This window comes from Vigna umbellata, chromosome 8 (assembly GCF_029865625.1).
Source record: "Vigna umbellata cultivar VRB3 chromosome 8, Vumbellata_1.0, whole genome shotgun sequence".
In the NCBI taxonomy this organism is placed as follows: domain Eukaryota; kingdom Viridiplantae; phylum Streptophyta; class Magnoliopsida; order Fabales; family Fabaceae; genus Vigna; species Vigna umbellata.
The window spans coordinates 42,480,779-42,499,609 of record NC_142172.1 but is presented as its reverse complement, the minus strand read 5'-3'; the positions used below and the strand labels follow the sequence as shown (position 1 = coordinate 42,499,609).

General features: G+C 30.6%; 2 protein-coding genes across 5 annotated transcripts; both read left to right on the top strand.

Annotated features, from left to right (window-relative positions):
• The first annotated feature begins 6,802 nt into the window (after window positions 1-6,802).
• Window positions 6,803-10,865, top strand: SPPL1 (SIGNAL PEPTIDE PEPTIDASE-LIKE 1). Of its 2 annotated transcripts, none has more exons than XM_047312847.2 (4): window positions 6,803-6,959; window positions 7,480-8,405; window positions 9,040-9,240; window positions 10,651-10,865. In XM_047312847.2, exons 2-4 carry the CDS (start codon window positions 7,608-7,610, stop codon window positions 10,765-10,767), a joined length of 1,116 nt encoding a protein of 371 aa, XP_047168803.1. In that variant the 5' UTR covers window positions 6,803-6,959; window positions 7,480-7,607; the 3' UTR covers window positions 10,768-10,865. The 2 variants fall into 2 exon arrangements, with proteins under 2 accessions (XP_047168803.1, XP_087953987.1); XM_088097861.1 differs by lacking the exon at window positions 6,803-6,959 and adding an exon at window positions 6,993-7,259.
• A 2,226-nt stretch (window positions 10,866-13,091) lies between these two features.
• LOC124837494 (large ribosomal subunit protein uL3m-like) lies at window positions 13,092-18,396 on the top strand. Of its 3 annotated transcripts, none has more exons than XM_047312867.2 (7): window positions 13,092-13,285; window positions 13,598-13,611; window positions 15,530-15,830; window positions 16,471-16,680; window positions 16,945-17,049; window positions 17,602-17,715; window positions 18,017-18,396. In XM_047312867.2, the coding sequence occupies exons 3-7, from the start codon at window positions 15,537-15,539 to the stop codon at window positions 18,188-18,190; spliced, it is 897 nt and encodes a 298-aa protein (XP_047168823.2). In that variant the 5' UTR covers window positions 13,092-13,285; window positions 13,598-13,611; window positions 15,530-15,536; the 3' UTR covers window positions 18,191-18,396. The 3 variants fall into 3 exon arrangements, with proteins under 3 accessions (XP_047168823.2, XP_087953603.1, XP_047168825.2); XM_088097477.1 differs by having other exon boundaries at window positions 13,598-13,665; XM_047312869.2 differs by lacking the exon at window positions 13,598-13,611.
• Window positions 18,397-18,831: the final 435 nt, after the last annotated feature.

The following is an 18,831-nucleotide window of genomic DNA, read 5'->3' as shown; positions in this document are numbered from 1 at the left end:
ATCCTGATATTTAAAGTTCTTAATTAAGACACATGCATAACCAAAAACTCAATCCACCAACTTCATCTATATAAAAAGTTGTCAACATGAACGCGTTAAGGAGAACATGCCATATCAACATTATTTACATGAAAAATGATTTTTTTTTATCCTCTATCCATACAAACATTATTGTTTATCCTTTTATCTTCTAAATCCGACAGCAGCAAGTGCATACAAATTATTTAATGTTAATCTATTAATCAAACGAGTTTTTTCAATGCCTTCCTGACAAATATCTGAAATTGTAAAAGAGCATCTTTCTGCGAGATCCAGTTTTGTTTGCATTTTTTTGGGCATGTTACTCTTTGTGGCTGAAGTCTGAACCGGGTTCTTCAAGCAGAGAATAATGGACAAACAGTAGTTTAGGAACAGTAAAAACCTCAGAAGAGAAAAGTCAGAACATACAATTCGTGTGGTTTAAGAAAGAAAAAATATGTCTGGATCAATGTTTACGAATTTTTTTTTTATCAGAAACGTTTAGAATTTGTAAAGAATACTAATTTGATTTATGCATGTTAAGGTATTGCCGAATTTCGATTTAGTATTATATAAAAATTTCAAACTGATCATTGTATTACAACTTCATAACATAATAATATCTGATTTACAGTTACATTTATCTTTCGAAATATGTTTTAATATCAAAATAATGATACAAAACTTAACGTAATTAAAAAATTCTTCAAACATTCAAGAAATAAAATAATTATTACATCCTTTTGCAGAGTAAACTAACATTGCATTATCGTTTAAAAATTAAAACAATCACTTATCCTTCAGAATTTACACACTTTCACTTTTTTTTTAGAAATTGGGCGTGGTTTTTATTGTTTCAAAATTGTTTCCAGATTTAAGAAAAAAGGATAAACTCTAATATATTTACCCCGGAGTTGTAGAGAGAGATAGCCACTTGACTCATGAAACAATCATGAGTGTTGCTCCCTTCATGGTCACTAAATGCTCTATGTATTACTACATATTTAATTTGTCCTTGTTATAAAATGGATATCAACCTCCGTTTCATCTTTAAGGATCTTGACATCCGTTTACATATTTTATATTTTAGTTTGTTGTTTTTATTTGGAAAAAAAAACTTAACAGATGTAGCACATTCATTTAAGTAATTTTATAAAAAATATTTAAATAATTTATTAAATAATAATACATAAATTAAATTAATAATAATTATTTTATTAAATAAAAAAATTAATTTATATATAATTAAGTAAGAAATTTAAAAAAAGAGTAAATAATATTTATATATTAATTTAAAATATAATAAATTAATAAACTAAAAACTAAAAAAAAAACTAAACGGATGTCGCCTCATCTGTTTAAATAGATTTATAAAAAATATTTAAATAATTATTTAAATAATAATACATAAATTAAATTAATAATAATTATTTTATTAAATAAAAATAAAATTAATTTATATATAATTACGTAATAAATTTTAAAACAAATAAATAATATTTATATATCAATTTAAAATACAATAAATTAATAAACTAAAAACTAAAAAAAAATTCAACGGATGTAACACATTCATTGAAGAATTTTTTCTTCAATAAATATCGACATCCATTGAAGAAAAGAAATGAGATTGTAGGATATTATAAAATATAAAGGTTATATGGACCGGTCTGGTAATCTCAATCCTATACCATAGATTTTAGTCCAATTTATTTTTGGACTGAACTTTTCAAAAAAAAAATGTGTTTCACCTTCAAGTTTCATCCTGTACCTCCCATTTTTTTTAAATCACGGTAATGTCTCCATTAAAACCAATTAAAACATTATTAATTTTCAATGAAACAAGAAGAATTTTAATCAGACTCTTTTAACAACTTTCTTCTTTTAACAGTTTTCTCTTCCTTCAAAATTCATTTGTAATCATCTAAAAACATATAACATTATTTAAATAATCTAATCAACTTTAAAAGGAAATATTTTTAATTTTTTTACATCATACAAAAAATAAATTAAAAAACTAATACAATAAATTAAAAATTTATAATTAAATTATAAAATCATAAACTAATGAAATAAATTAAACATTTTAAATAATCTAATAAAGTTAAAATAATCACCAAAATAATAATACTTAAAACTACTTAAAAAATTATTTAAAATTTTTTATATGAATTTTAAATACGAATGTTTTTTAATAAATTAAAAAAATCATACAATTTATTTTATACAAAAAAAATCTAATAAAATAAAAAACTAACAACCTAAATTAAACATTTATAATTAAATTATAAAATCATTAACTAATAGAATAAATTAAACAGTTATAAATAATCTAATAAATTTTAAAAAAATTAAATAATTATAAAAATGCATTTTTTATATTATAAAAATTAAACATTTAAAATGCATTTTTTATATCAAAAAGTTAAATAACTATAAAAATTAAGTTGATATAGATGCAATTTATTATAAATCAAACTCTCTTAAATCTTTCTTGAGTTTTAATACCGTAGGATTTCTGCTTGCTTTAATACCGTTAGATTTCAGCATTAATGTATATCGGATACGGAAGTCCGAAAACTTGTACATCAAATGTTATAATCTGATAAAGGAAAATTCGGATTTCAACATTTGATATACAGGTTTTTAAATTTAAAATTTTCATATCAGATATATGATTTTTATCTGGATTTCGATATTTAAGTGAATATTTATTAGATTTTGATATTAAGACCTGAGAGCTTTGTAATATACGTGAAAAACTTAAAAAAATCACTTCTTTGACTCCAATGTTAACCACACCATTACAGTAACTCAATACCTCCACCATATTTATCCAATGAAAAATCTCTCTTAAATCTTTCACAAAACTCTTTGAAGGACCACATACAAGAAAGGAGAAAAGGAAAGGAGTGGAAGATAACAGAGAAATGAAAGGAACCGGAAGAGAATGAAGTATATAAATTTCCACACGCTCAACTCATTATATAATTTGGTCAATAACTTTATTCAAAGCATTTAGTTTTCACAAAACTTCATTAATCACGAGGACAAATATGAAACTTAGGTGCAGATGAGACTCTTGGAGATACAGATGAAACACCCCTGAAAGAATTACGTTCTGAGAATAGATGATCGGGATTTCTTCCCGTAATCCATTGTTTTCTTCCCGCACCCACTTGCTTCAGTTCTCATTTTACCCCTACAAAATATTTATTAAATCAATAAATTATTATTATATGTGTTTTATGAGGTGGATGAAACCCAAGGTTCTGAAATCGAATGTAGCTGACGGAAATTTTTTTATATAACCAAATTTTAAAATTTGATAAATAAAATAAACAAAAATTGTGACATTAATCGAATGTAAAAATCAGGTAAACAAAATAAATTAATACTTAAAAAGATTTTGAAAATCGGTAAAAAAGAAATCGACACCAGTTTAAATTTTGAAAATTTGATGAAAAAAAAACACATATAATCAGATTTCAAAATTTTGTAAACATAAAAATTTGTACTTAATCGATTTTTAGAATTCGATAAGAAAAATTCACACCAACTTTCAAAATTTAATAAACTAAAACATTGATATTTACTCGAATTTTGAAATTAAGGAAAAAAATTCATACTTAACCAAATTTCAATTAACATGATTTTAAATATATTTATATATAAATTTTAAAGTTAATTTAAAAACATTTCATTTAGTAACTTTTAAAAAAATCAATATCAAATTAAAACAAAAAGTAAAAATAAATGACCAACTTAATATTTTTGACAAAACATAAATCTAAAAATAATAATTAAATACATAACTTTTTACAGTTAAATATTAAATTATCCTTCAATGATAAAACCTAATGTCAAATTTATCTTTAAATATATTGTAACATCCAAAAATACAGTGTAAAACCATATAATAGGAAGATCACATATAATAATATTACAGCTCAATTTTTACAAAAGATAGGACGTACGGTTATGGCCGAACGGTCTTACAAAAATAGCAGAGAGTTAAAACTGCACAAATGGCTACAAATATAGGACGAACGACTTATAATCCTTCATATGTTGAACGGTCAAATCAAAAGATAAAGTACACGCATGACCGAACATTCTTACAAAAGAGTAGGCCAACAACTGACCGGGCGTCCTAAGGTTCGACCATCACGTCTGTCTCTTCCAATGCTTCTTCCAACAACTCTTCTCCTTCTGCTCCCACCCATAGGGTGATCATCGCAATGACAAGGACGAAAGAACGGGAATACATGAAAAGACAGGAAATAGGGTAAGCTTATGTAATTTAATTGAAGTATCAACATATATTTCACAAATCAACTAAACAAGATAAATCATTAACTCTTTCATGCAAAGCCTAATACTAGACTCTGACTATCTGGACTTTATGAATGTGTAGCTACGATATTCGTGCACCCGGGTGATGTAGTAACTGGGATACCCTCAACAGGTGTCACCCGAGGTTAGTCCTATCTGTCCAAATTAACCATAAGGACTAGGACCTCCTGTCATTCCCACACATGACTTACCCTTCTCTACGCGAGAACGAGTAATCACGGAATATCAGGATGATCCGCCAACTTAGCGTGCCCACATTCATGCTTTACCAATTCCAATATCCATTCATGAGATATTCCTCCCCGGAATACTCTTTCATAATCAAAGTCATTTCATCTATATCATATTCCATCATCTTTCATCATTAAAACTTCAACTTAACCAATTTGAATAAAGATCCCGTAGGATAGCAAATATCGAACGTTAGTTTTTAACCCAAAACGAAACTGGAAACTTGGAGTGAAACCAAGATGTCTCCAACTCAAAACTAATCAAATCGAAAGAGTTACTCACTTGTTGTGAAAGAGACCGAATACAATAATACTTCTCAGAGACCAATAGAATCGAACGTTATTTTCCAAGTGAGCCAATTTAATGAAATGACTCTTGAGATTTCAAACCGAACACCGTAAAGCCTAGGCCGAGTACTAAGACTCCAGGCCGAAACCAATTAAGACAGATATTGTAAGACATCAAATAATAGCACTTGATGGAATCATATGAAGAAACCGAACGCCAATAAATACTTAGCTTCTTAATGAGTTAAACATCAAGGAAATCGAATGTCAGTCGAAGACCGGACATTGTAGAGAGCGAACGCTATTGAGTTTGGACGAACACTCTTATTATAAAGATAGATTACGAAAATTAGAACTAGCGCCTGGTGTAAGACCGAACACTTACTTAGTACGAGCGCTTTGTGTAAGACCGAACACTACTTAACTTATAGAATAAAGGCTTGATAAATATAAGATATTATTTAACTAATGTTCAAGAATGAACGAAATATACAAATACATATAGATATACTGAAGTTTATAATCAAATACCAAGGAACGAACATCCTTGGTTGAATGCTTAAGTACAAATATTACAAAACGAAACGAAGATGCTAGTCTTCAACTAGAATTCTCTCTAAATGAAAGAATTCAATTCCAACCGAGTCCACAAGAAAACCGAACACTATATCGAATGAGCGCTGGTCTAATACCAAACACTTATTAAGAACGAACGCTACTGAGAACGAACGTTGGTATAATTGAATGATCAATACTGACTCTCGACAACATGGTCTAATACCAAACACTTATTAAGAACGAACGCTACTGAGAACGAACGCTTGTATAATTGAATGGTCAATACTGACTCTCGACAACAGGGTCTAATACCAAACACTTATTAAGAACGAACGCTACTGAGAATGAAAGCCTGTATAATTGAATGGTCAATACTGACTCTCGACAACATGGTCTAATACCAAACACTTATTAAGAACGAACGCTACTGAGAACGAACGTTGGTATAATTGAATGATCAATACTGACTCTCGACAACATCCCTACCCATTTCATGGCTTTCATTAATCATCAATACTTTTAAACGACATACCATATTTCATCATCAACCAAATCGTCAAACACAATATCATTCCAGTTCCTCATACAGTAAACAATGCAGTAACAACCATTTTTCATATTCATTCAAAAATCAACGAACATGCATCCATACAAAGCAAGAATCTAAATCAAATTATATAAGCTTCCCTTACCTCTAAGCTAGCAGAACGCTCACAGTTCTGCAGATAAAGGCTCACCACCAGATTCCTTTGAAGACTACGGTTCACGATTTAAGAAACTACCCAAATACCAAAACAGAGTGTGAAAAGAAACCCATGCACCCATAAACTTGGTTTGCATGTTCAAGAAAAACCACACGACTGAGGGAAGAGAGAACTTACCAAGTCAGAACCCAAAACCGATCAGCTCAAACGGAAGCCCTTGACACCGGAGGAGTAGAAACGGTGTCTGAATGGTGATCAGAGGAAAAAATGTGAGAATTTCTTAGAGAGAAGATGAAGGAGATGTAGAGAGAAGGAGGAGAAAATGGTTTTCAGGAGGTGGAAGAAGATGGTTGCATGCAGAGAGTGGTGTAAATTTTGAAACTTTGAGTTTTACTTCTACCGTCAAAACCGAACGTCCAATCTGCATTGCACACCTGTCTTCCACTATCTGATTTTCAGACATCCATTCTTTCACACTTGTAATCCACTATGCAGGATTTTTAGCGGGTTTTAAATGGGTTCTGACAAGTAACAACACCATATCGTAAAGCTTAGTCATCATACCTTTTATATTAAATCCCTATTTTTTTCAAAAACTAAATTATAATCAATTTACTAATTTGTTTGAAAAATGTTATTGATCCTATAAAAAAAAAAAAGTAGGGGGAAAAAGTGGGAAATAAGTGAGAGTGGTGGGTTAAAAATGAAAATATGGATAGGTTGACATTCACATCACTTTGGGAGAAATGGGTTTTGATTAGCGCAAGAAAGCAAAGGGTCTCTCTAACCTCTGCAAAAGTCCAAGGTCAGTCTTTCCCCTAAACCCTAATTCTAATTCCCCAATTTCCTTTTCTTCCATTTTTCATAACACACTGCGCTTCAATATCCCCGGTGGGTTTTGATAATCGCGGATGTGCTAAGTTTGTAATCTCCGATTCAAAATCTTCAACTTTTGCGATGCGGGTCGGTCGTAGTGTGCTTTTTTGTGGTTAATAGATGTGATCGTGAGAAAGAAGAATAAAGGGATGATGAGAATTTTGGGGCATTACTCAATTTAATTGCTTGGTTGAAATCAATAAAGAAATCTGTCGAACTTCGATTTGGGGTAAATAAAAACATAATGTGAACATATCCTGATGTGTATGTTTGCTTTAGAGGGATGACACTGTTGTTGTAGTGGGTAGACCTTAGAGGAGACCTTTTTTTTTGTGTGTGTATGTAGTATAAATGGAAATATAGCTTCTGATTCTGAAAGTGTTTTTGTTGCACATTTGTTTTTCAATGAAATACTTACATGGGTTACATGGTTCATTTGCTTTATGCAGGTTGCACGGTCTTAACTACTTAGGATTTTGTCTTCAAAATTAAAACTGTGCAACTTTGGTTGTAAAGTTACAGGTGTTGAGTTGTGTATGCATGAAAGTGGGCTTGAGATAATTGTGCCTCTTGTAAGATGGAATCCCTTTGGAAACTCTTGTATTTGCTCGAGCCTGCACCTGTGACACTTATCACTACAGCAGTGGCTGTGACATTCGGATCTGCGTTTCGAGCTCTAAATTATGGCAAGGAAATGGAGCGTAATCGTGACTTATCCGAAGCATCCATTACATTGGATAGGTCACAAGCCCTGATGATCCCTGTCATGAGCTCTTTTAGCTTGCTTTTGATGTTCTACTTGTTCTCATCTGTCTCGCAGCTTCTCACTGCATTCACTGCCGTTGCGTCCGCTTCTTCCCTTTTCTTCTGTTTGTCTCCTTATGTTGCCTATCTAAAGACACAGTTTGGTTTAGCTGATCCATTTGTTTCACGTTGTTGCTCAAAATCTTTTACACGACTCCAAGCTATACTGTTGGTAGTTTGCTCTTTCATAGTCGCGTCTTGGCTTGTTTCTGGTCATTGGATACTGAATAATTTATTGGGCATATCTATATGCATTGCATTTGTAAGCCATGTGCGTCTCCCAAACATCAAGATTTGTGCAATGCTCCTTCTTTGTCTATTCGTATATGACATTTTTTGGGTTTTCTTCTCCGAAAGATTTTTTGGTGCAAATGTCATGGTATCAGTAGCAACGCAGCAAGCATCAAATCCCGTGCACACAGTTGCTAATAGTTTAAGCCTTCCTGGGTTGCAACTAATAACTAAGAAGTTAGAGTTGCCTGTAAAGATTGTTTTTCCAAGAAATTTGCTGGGCGGTGTTGTTCCTGGAGAGAATGCGACAGACTTCATGATGCTTGGTTTAGGAGACATGGTATGACATTCTTACCCTCTATCTCTGACGTTATGTGGATTTTTTCGCAACTGTTTCTGAGTTTTAGACTGTCTTTTCAATTGTTTACTGTCATATGAAGGACTGTGTTGTTTTGGATTTACTGCGCAAAATATTGAACTATAGAAAGCTTCATGTTGTTTGATTTAAATCGGTTGTGCCAAGTTTATATGCCGTTCACTTCTTTCTCATGTTTTCTTCATGGATCATGCCTCGCTAGGTTTTATGTATGTTATGTGGATTAACATTTATTATCATTATGATTTTGAACCCCTTTTTGGGGAAATATTATGTCATAATATGCAAGAGCAAGAGCACTAAAATTGAAAAACAAAATGGTTAAAGTTCACTTTGTTATATTGTACATGTTGCTGTAACCTCCTTCCCCTGAACCATTTTATATTGGACTGAAATTTGAAAGGGTTTTTAATTTCTCATGCTACAAGGTGGTTTGATTTCATTGAAATTTATGTTGTAAGATTGCATTGAATGTGATAAGTTAAATGCTTATGCTTTCTTTGTGCTCCGGTGTTTGTATTGTTAAACTATCAATTATTTGTTTACAATATCAACGCATGTTGACCATGTCTTATAGATTTTGCTCTTCTTTTTATAGGCTATCCCAGGAATGCTCCTGGCTTTAGTCCTCTGCTTTGATTATCGCAAGAGCAGGGACATTGTAAATCTCTTTGAGTTACATTCCTCAAAGGGGCACAAGTACATATGGTATGCACTACCTGGGTATGCCATTGGTTTGATTACTGCTTTGGCTGCTGGTGTCTTGACTCACTCACCTCAACCTGCACTTCTTTATCTGGTATTTCTGTTTTTCTTTTTATTCTTGTCATTATACTGATTTCATAGCTACCTTTACTTTTTACATCATTTATTCTAGAACTTTTGTTGTTATCATATTTTCTATATAGATTTTTCTGTTTGTGTGCTCATAAGCAGGGAAGACATTGAATTCAACTTATTAAAACACTTTAAGTTACGTAGATCGCTGGCATAGAATGACTTTTGCCTTTTTGATATAATAAAAGTTTTTTGTGGTCATGGGTACACAACTGGAATTCCTTTATCTATTTATATATTGGGAGGTTTTAGGTTGTATGACTAATAAAAGAAAGTTGTCACAGTTATTACTCATTTTAGCTTTGTTATTTCTCTATCCAGTCTATTAGTATGGCATACCAACTTGAAGAATTGCCATCTTGAAATTCAATCTGAAGATGATTTTGCCAGATTTTTTGGGGTTAAACTAAATAGATCAAAACAGGAGATTGTTCATCAATCCATTATCTATGTGATGCAATTATTGGCCTTATGATGGATCACAAAAGTTGACTCCTTAATTTCCCCATCTCTTCTGTTATCAGCATATGTAAAAGTTGGTTCTATGTTCCTCCTAGGTGCACTTAACAATAGAGGTTACAGTAGCCATTGGGTATATCCCTAGCTTCTCTTGTAAAAGTGGGTTCTATGTTCCTCCCAGGTGCACTAACAGTAGAAGCTACAGTTTCCATTGTGTAACCCTTACTTCCCTTATAAAAGTTGGTTCTATGTTCCTCGGTGGACTTATCAATAGAAGTTACGGTTGCTAGATTTGTACCGCAGCTGTAAACTGAAATTGTTGAACATTTTTTTCACGATGTATATAGTGAGTTTGTAAATTGCAATGTTAGTAGCGTGCTATTTGTTTGTCACTTTGTCATCTGTTTTCTAGGATCAAAGTCTAAGTGTCATAATGACTACTTTCTATTGGCCCAGTGCATAAGTTGCACTGCACATTCGATCATGTCTATTATTTTTTCGAAGTTAATTTGCTTGGTAGAATTTGAAACAATGCCATTCCTGATCCATAGTTCTTATTCTCATGGTTGTCAATGGTGCTCCATTCTTAAGAGCATACAAACTCATATCTGTTGGAATTATATAAATGAATAATATTTAAACAGGAACCTGTCTCATTTTCATTCTTGTTTCCTGTGATCATAATATGGAATAAACATTAATATCCTCTCACCATAATATAGAAGGAGATCCTTTGGTCTGATACATACCGAAAATGAAAAGTAAGCTTAATCTAGGATAATCTTGAGCTTTTACATATTAATGTTAAATTTTACAGTAATTGCGTTAACCTTGGGGCTGCTGATTTCATGTTTTGGTGATTTTATGATGTGTTTGGTTCCTCTTATAATGTTCCTTTTGTTGGTTTGTGTAGGTGCCTTCTACTTTGGGACCTGTGATTGTGATCTCTTGGATGAAAAGAGAATTACTTGAGCTGTGGGAAGGAAACATGCCGAATTTCAATGATAAGGATCGCGAAATAGAAGTTTAGTCTAGTAACCCCGCTGGATTATAATAGCTAAACACAAAGTTGTAAATTTACTGAGAACCTTTAATCGTCAGACTCGTCAGCAAAATTTATAATCTTCATCTTGCTATGTCTTGATGTTTCTATTGATACACCATACATAAATTGAGCGAAACAAGTTCATAAGAACTCCTCTATGCTAAACAAACAAGCATAAGACTTAATGTAAGACTTGCCTTAAATCTCTAGTACTCAGGGATAATGATAATACCAAAAGATGCATTTTCTAATAATAAAAGTACAACAATAATGTTAGTGATTTTATTATTAGCATAAATAAAATAAAAAACTGTTTGTAATGTTTTTATTGTCATTAAGACATTGTGGATTGTCTGGTGTCTTAGCTAGAGAAAGGTTGATATATTGGTAACTGATATAACTGCTGGGTTTGTTTTGCAATAATTTCAAATTCTTGTTGTAATTTTCTTTTCCAATCACTCTCTAAAGGAGGGACATAATTGTCTCTTCAATTTTTGAAAGATGAGCAGTGGCCATCATCAATGAAAAACATTCTCCTTATTCCCATAATTATGTGTATTTTATAGTGTGTGTACTGTTTATTTAAAAGTAGAGCCGCCAACTTTTATTTTTTCTCATCCCACACTTTCATCCAAAAATTTCAATTTTAATCTTTTAACATTTTATGAATCCTTAATTTCTTTAAAAATTTTATTTTTAACTTTAATAAATACTTTTTTCTTTTTCTTCTCATTTTTATTAAAAACAATTTAATAATTATCTTTTTTTTCTCTCTTATTAAAGATTTTGCACCACCTTAATAATAATTTAATTTAAAATTTAAATATTATTTAATATAAATTTATATTTTAATAATTATTAAAATATGATTTATATTAAAAAAATTAAAATAAAAAAAATAATAAAAAAAATAAAAATAAAATAATAATAATAATAATATAAAATTTGATTTACTATATTCAAATATATTAAATTATATTAAAATATTAAAATAAACTAAACAGTTATTAAATTTTAAATAAAAACAAAATTTTTAAAAAGCTTATTAATCAGATATAAAAATAAAATATACTAACAGTTTTGTTTATATTTAAAATTTAATAAATATTTAATTTAATTAAAAATTATAATATTATTTTTTATATTTTAATAATTATTAAAATATATTTTATATTTTTATAATAATTTTATTAAAAAAATAAAAGTAAAAATAACTAAAATAAAAATAATATTTAAAATCACATTTAATATATTTAAATATATTACACTATATTAAAATATTAAATTAAATTATATAATTATTAAAATTTAAATAAAATATAAATTTTAGAAAGATTTGTTAATGGGATATCATATCAGTATCATGAATTATCGGATTTCTTGATTAACAAAATCCGATTTTGTTTTTTGTTTAAGTTTTAATAATTATTTAATTTGATTTAATATTTTAATATAATGTAATATATTTAAATATATTAAATGTAATTTCAAACATTACTTTTATTTTTATTGTTATTACATTTATTTTACTCATATTATTATTTTTAGTTTTATTAATAAAACTATTATAAAAATATAAATTATATTTTAATAATTATTAAATTATAAAAGTATAATAAATAATATTATATTTTTCAATTAAATTAAATATTTATTAAATTTTAAATAAAAACAAAACTGTTAGCATATTTTCTAGATATCCAAAAAACAAGTCTTTTAAATTTTTTTATTTATTTAAAATTTAATAATTATTTAATTTATTTTAATATTTTAATATAATTTAATATATTTGAATATATTAAATGAAATTTTATATTATTATTATTGTTATTTTTTTATTATTTTTATTTAAATAATTTATTTTTATTTTTGAATATAATTATTATTATAATATATATCATATTTTAATAATTATTAAAATATAAAATTATATTAATTAATATTTAAATTTTAAATTAAATTAGATTATTATTAACGTGGTGTAGAATATTTTCAATAAGAAAGAGAAGTAAATAGAAAGATATTTATTAAAGTGATTTTAATAAAAGAATAAAATAAAAATATATTTATTAAAATTAAAAATGAAATTTTAGAAAAAGTTGAAGGTGTAAAATGAGAGGTTAAAAAATTAAAAATAAAATTTTTAGAAGATTGGGATGAGATGTTAGAGGTGTAGATGCTTCTTTTAGTCCTAAGGCCAGCCATGACCTTTTCTATAGGTAGACCCATTTTCTTTGACCCATCCTGATGGGGCTTTTCTAAAGCCTCTAGCCCAAAAACCCCAATGAATGGGATCTGATTGAATTAGGGTCGGGTTAGCCCCGTAGTCCCACAACATCATCTGAACTATTCTCATCGATGAAGAAACATTTGCTTAAGCGCTGAACAGCAACGGCAGACGGCAACACAGAGTTGACGACAGACGGCGGCGCACGGTGGACGACAGCATAAAGTGGATTCAACGGCTTGACGGCGGTGGTACAGGCAGCGAAGAAGAATCAAGGTTAGCTTCTTTCAAATACTTTCCGTGTTTTTTCTAAGGATTGTTGTGACCCAGTTTTCAGTTTTCCTGTGTGGTTTATGTACTGTTTGACAAAAAGGATTCAAAGGGTGGGAAATGGTGATAATGATATAATTTTTTGGACAAAAGACATCTCTATATATGAACCCTTAACCCGTGAAAAGTTAAGGGTTATGTGAGGCATAAGAGGGTAAAAGCTGAAATGTTTGTGAAATGTAAAAGGCTGCTTTTTTACTTTAAGATGCTGCGCTGACTCAACCTTGCTTATAAATTTTATAATGTTATAAATTTCAGGACTGAAGATCAAGGTGCCTAGTCCATGAAAACAGATATTTCTCTTCAATTTTCACTGCCAGTGCTCTGTTTGGCCTTCTTCCTCTTAATTTTGAAACCCTTTTTCATGTCAACATCAATCTTTCAGCTTATTCTATATCTGTCGCTGACACAGAAATTGCTATTTGATGTATATAACAAGTAAAAATTTATCAGCAGTTTTGACATGAATTGAAAATAGATTTAACAGTGTTTTTTTGTAGTTGTAACGGTTTTTTCTTCAACATAGGAATATTGTAGATATTCTTATTCTCGGTTTAGGAGGGTCAATTATCTAGCATGATATAGGCTTACTGACTGATGTAGGCTCTTGTTATATTTGTGCCACTTTCAATCCCTTTTACATGTTTTCTCTGTATAATATCCTACATTATAGGAGAAATAGGATAGCAACGTATCATACAAAAATTGGCATATTAATGATGTGTTTAGGACTGCTGGTGTGGAGTAGTTGTTACTAAATAAAATGTTTTTATATACCTGTTATTTTGTGATGTTTACTTTTTATTTGTTGTTCTTACTATTTTGGTATAGTTTTAAACCATGATTTCAGTGATTAGTCATAAGGCAACAGTTACTTTTATATAAAGCTTATAAGTTTCCCATGGATATGAAACAGTGAAGTTTTCATTCCCTTTGCCTATGCAGAAATTAAACTAATTTTAAAAACAAAGAAAGGTACTAGAAAAATGCAGCAGATAATCATCAATGCTAATATGATAGGCAACACAGTATGTTAAAAACCAAGTACAAAAACTTTATATATTAAACAAATAATTTCACTCCAATTCTAACTTTTCAAGCTATTAAACTCCTTTGGGATTTTATTCTATATGGAATAGATTTATTCATATATAGCATTGTTTCTCTGTTACGAATATAGCATTGAAACTCTTATGTTAGAAATATATTTTGTCCTGTACATGCACAAACACATGCATTTAGCAAAGTGATTTATAGAAATATATTTAGAAAGTACTGATTTAGAAAAATGAAAAATCTTTGTTTTCTTATATTTCATGAGCTTCACTTTTTAAAACCTTTTTCTCTCACTCCCTTTTGACTTTGTCCCTATGCATTTGTTAGCTCTAGCAATTAGTGCTTAGTTGAATTATATTTCTTTTTCTAGGAGTGGAAGCTTAGTTGGATTATGAGGTCATGCGCATGATGTCCTGGCCTTTTTGTTCATATGTAGTTTAATAATGGAACGTGATTTTACTGTGTTTTTCGTTCGGTCCTCTTCTCGGAGCTTCGTCCATAAGTGCTTGAGATATTATAATTTTGATCAGAATGGGGTAAAAATCAGAAATTGAATTCAAACGAGAAGTTAAATAGGGTGGAGCTTTTCTAGGACTTGGACAATAAACCACCCAATACAGTCCCACCTTATGAAGTTTCCAATAAGCTGAGAATTGCTGCATCTTTCTTTGGGGTTTATATGTGCATAAGTGAACACCTGACCTTCTACTTGACTGTTTGTTCATCGAATATGTAAGATAACACTATGTTGTAAGTTGGGAGTGGTTTGGTAACTTTGAAAAGGAAAGTAGTGTCCTATTTAGACTTCAGTTTTTGGTGTATCTGGTCAGAGTCCTTTCCTACACCCCCTGGAATTTTGAGTTGTATAATGTCATATACAGTTTCCTTGACCAAATATTTTCTTTACTACACGCAGACGTGATACAGTAATGTTAAACAGTGCAAGGGTAAAGAGAGTAAATTATCTCCTTTTACATCTGTTTTCCTCAGTGTAATTTCTATACATGGATATGTTTGCGATAATTGAAATTTCTATACATCAACAAGTGGTTGTGACACGATTAATAACATGTGTTCTTAGCATGTTGATTCACTTTGTTTTACGCAGATCTGTTTCTCTTTCTGTTTTTGTAGCTCTGCCATGCTTGCATTTTCGAGAGGCTTTGTTTCCCGTTTGCAGCGCTTTGCCGTCAATTCACCCTCATCGCTCCGATTTCTTAGTTCTGATGCAGAGATTCAGACTCGGATTATTGATCCAAAACCTGGTTTGATGACCCCTGATTCCAAGCGAACTGGGCTTATAGCGGTAAAATGTGGAATGAGTGCGCTTTGGGATAAATGGGGTGCTAGAATCCCAATCACTGTGCTTTGGGTGGATGATAACATTGTGTCTCAGGTTAAGACCCCAGAGAAAGAAGGTTTTTGTTCTCTCCAGGTACACCTCTCTTCCCTTCTAGTTACTCATTCTAAAACCTGTTTTTTTCTTCTAGTGTATTTGTTGTCTGTATTTGGAATTTAAGGTTCACCTGAGTAACATTAAGTTTGTACAGAATGGTAACAACCATATGTCTGTGGTTCACTTTTCCCCGGATTTGCATTAGCAACAACTTTATGGACTTGTGGTGCCTTATAATCTCAAAGAAATGATAGGAAAATTAATAGCCAGTCTAAGTCTCAATTTTTTAGATAGTGTACATTCTTGGTGGAGTTCTATGAATAGATGTACATGAACAACTGCAGTTTAATGCACTAGGATGGACAGAAATAATAATTAAAATAAGCCAATATTCAAGTTGGTGCAGTCATTACTGACAGTTGTACTACTGTTCATTAAAGATCGTTAGATTGTTTTGGGTCTGTTTGCAGCTTAGAACCAAATAAACAAATTGGATTGAAAGCTGGCTCAATTTAATGAACTTGTTTAAGAAAACGGGTTTGGGTTATTAAACTGTTTAAGCAGTTTGAATATTTTGTGGTGTGGTCCATTTAGCTATGCCTTGGTTTTTACAGTGATGTTTTTAAGCGTTTGAGTGTATCTAATTATAGACTTTTTTTGCTGTTTTGTTTCTAGTTAGATTGGTTGTGGACATAAGAAGGAAAAACATTTGACCAAGCCTGAAGTTGGTCATTTTAGGGCGCAAGGAGTTCCAATGAAGAGAAAGCTTAAGGAGTTTCCAGTGACAGAGGATGCACTTCTTCCTGTTGGAGCATCACTTAATGTTCGCCATTTTGTTCCCGGCCAGTATGTTGATGTCACTGGAATAACCAAAGGAAAAGGTTTTCAGGTGTTTTTCCCTTTCCTTCATGTTAAATATTGTTTTTATCTTTTTTTCTTTAGAAGTATATTACTTTGTGCATGTATGGAAGTTTATAGATGTATCTGCGCTTTGTTTCTGTGTATTATCATGTTGTTTTCCTTTTATTTATATTTTCTGTGTACTTGCGGAGAATCCTTCAATGTGAGTAAAAAAGGCACTAAAATGGTCCTCCAGTTTTGTGGATCTCTTCAAATCGTAAGTGTCAATTTTAAATATCATTTTTGTTTCCAGGGTGTGATGAAGCGGCATGGATTTAAGGGAGGTCCAGCATCCCATGGTGCTTCATTGTCCCATCGAAGCGCTGGTTCTGTTGGTCATATAACTGGTCCGGGAAGGGTAAGTTGTGCTCTTTTAGATCGATATGTTTGTTTAGTTCCTTGAATAAATTTGTTAGAATAATTATCATCATTAAGCCTAAGTAGGGTGTAGTGTGTTAGACAATCTATCAATTGTACTTATAGCAGTACCTAATTTAATCTTCTATGTACTATTGACTCAGTTTTTCATTATAAATAGAAGATTACGAGAGGAGTCTCTTAAAGCCCTTGAAAATATATTTCTCTGTTTTTAATTTTAAGTTAGTAATTCGGTTACAATAATTTTTGCTCGAAGATTGATTAAAACATGCTTTATATTATCCTTCAGGTTTTTAAACCTAGTTTTTAATTGTACTTATAGCCGTACCTAGTTCTGTACCTAAGTATCTAATACAGTCTGTTAATCTTTCATGTACTATTGAATCAGTTTTTCATTATAAATAAGATTATGAGAGGAGTCTCTTAAAGCCCTTGAAAATATATTTCTTTGTTTTTAATCTTAAGTTAGTAATTCGGTTACAATAATTTTTGCTCGATGATTGATTTAAACACGCTTTATATTACCCTTCAGGTTTTTAAAGGTAAAAAGATGGCTGGGCGAATGGGTGGAGAACAAAGAACTGTTAAAAGTGTATGGGTCTATAAAATTGATCCAGCAAGGAATTTGATGTGGGTGAAAGGCCAGGTAAATTCTTTTTTCTATTTTTATGACATTCAGATTGGAGCCTAAGGGTAAAAAATATCTGCTCGTAACATCAGACATAGCGTTGATGTCTAAATTTTTTCCTGAAAATTCAAATCAGAATCAATTCACATAGTAATACTGCTACAGAAATTTTAATTTGATGTTTAAGCTAAATTACTTACGCAAAGTTTGTGGTGGTTTGCAGCTTTATGGTTCACAGTTGTCTATTAAGTCACTAAAAAAATTGGATTTTGGCTTCATTAGCGATGACTTATTTCTCTTTGTATGATGTGCACAACAGGTCCCAGGAGCTACAGGGAACTTTGTTTTTATAAAAGATGCTGTATACAAAAAACCTGACATATCCCTGCTTCCTTTCCCAACTTACTTTGCCCCAGAAGACGAAGATACTGATGATTTGAAACCATTGGTTGCGGAGCTAGGGGATGTGGATCCGTTTATCGTTACTGATTAAAAAGAGCTGGTTTTCATGATACGTTCACTTCTGCATTCATGTTTTCTGAGTATAGATGGTAAAATGAGATTTTTGAGGAACCTTTTTACCTGTCTTTTACGGCAATGCTACAAATAAGTGTGGAGTTTTGGAATTAATGTATCATAGGATTTATTCTAATTGAATCGTTTCCTTTTTTAGGTAATATAATTGACATTATTCATGCAGCGAACACAACTTCTAACCCGTTTTTCTAGATTTAAATGTAGTCTACTTGATGGTAAATTCCCTACTCATTTTCTCCTAGGTCCATGATCAATACATTCGATGAAAAGAGCCCAGAGTTTATAGGTGATCATAGAATACACTTTGTACAATCTATTGTATAAAATTTATATCATGGGCCTAGTTAGAATTTGGAGAATTATGAAATCATCCCACACATTTAAGATTTTCTTGGGTCAAATCGATAAGTTAAAACATAATATAATGTTAAAAATTATAGATATTAAATATAAAAAAAAGCACACATATATATAAACATTTTTCTAGAAATTTAAAACAAAATTTTACCATTTATTAAGTAATTTGAAGAAAAAAAATATATTCAACAGTGAAAATAAAATTGAATCAAACTTATTTAAAGAAAAGTGTAAATAAAA

What these genes read in the sequence shown, in the direction of transcription:
- SPPL1 (XM_047312847.2), top strand. Translation starts at nt 7,608, where the DNA reads ATGGAATCCCTTTGGAAACTCTTGTATTTGCTCGAGCCTGCACCTGTG. An exon ending in TGCTTGGTTTAGGAGACATG is followed by an intron (nt 8,406 to 9,039) that starts GTATGACATTCT and finishes TTCTTTTTATAG; the next exon opens with GCTATCCCAGGAATGCTCCT. An exon ending in AACCTGCACTTCTTTATCTG is followed by an intron (nt 9,241 to 10,650) that starts GTATTTCTGTTT and finishes TGGTTTGTGTAG; the next exon opens with GTGCCTTCTACTTTGGGACC.
- LOC124837494 (XM_047312869.2), top strand. Translation starts at nt 15,537, where the DNA reads ATGCTTGCATTTTCGAGAGGCTTTGTTTCCCGTTTGCAGCGCTTTGCC. An exon ending in AAGGTTTTTGTTCTCTCCAG is followed by an intron (nt 15,831 to 16,470) that starts GTACACCTCTCT and finishes GTTTCTAGTTAG; the next exon opens with ATTGGTTGTGGACATAAGAA. An exon ending in ATATAACTGGTCCGGGAAGG is followed by an intron (nt 17,050 to 17,601) that starts GTAAGTTGTGCT and finishes ATTACCCTTCAG; the next exon opens with GTTTTTAAAGGTAAAAAGAT.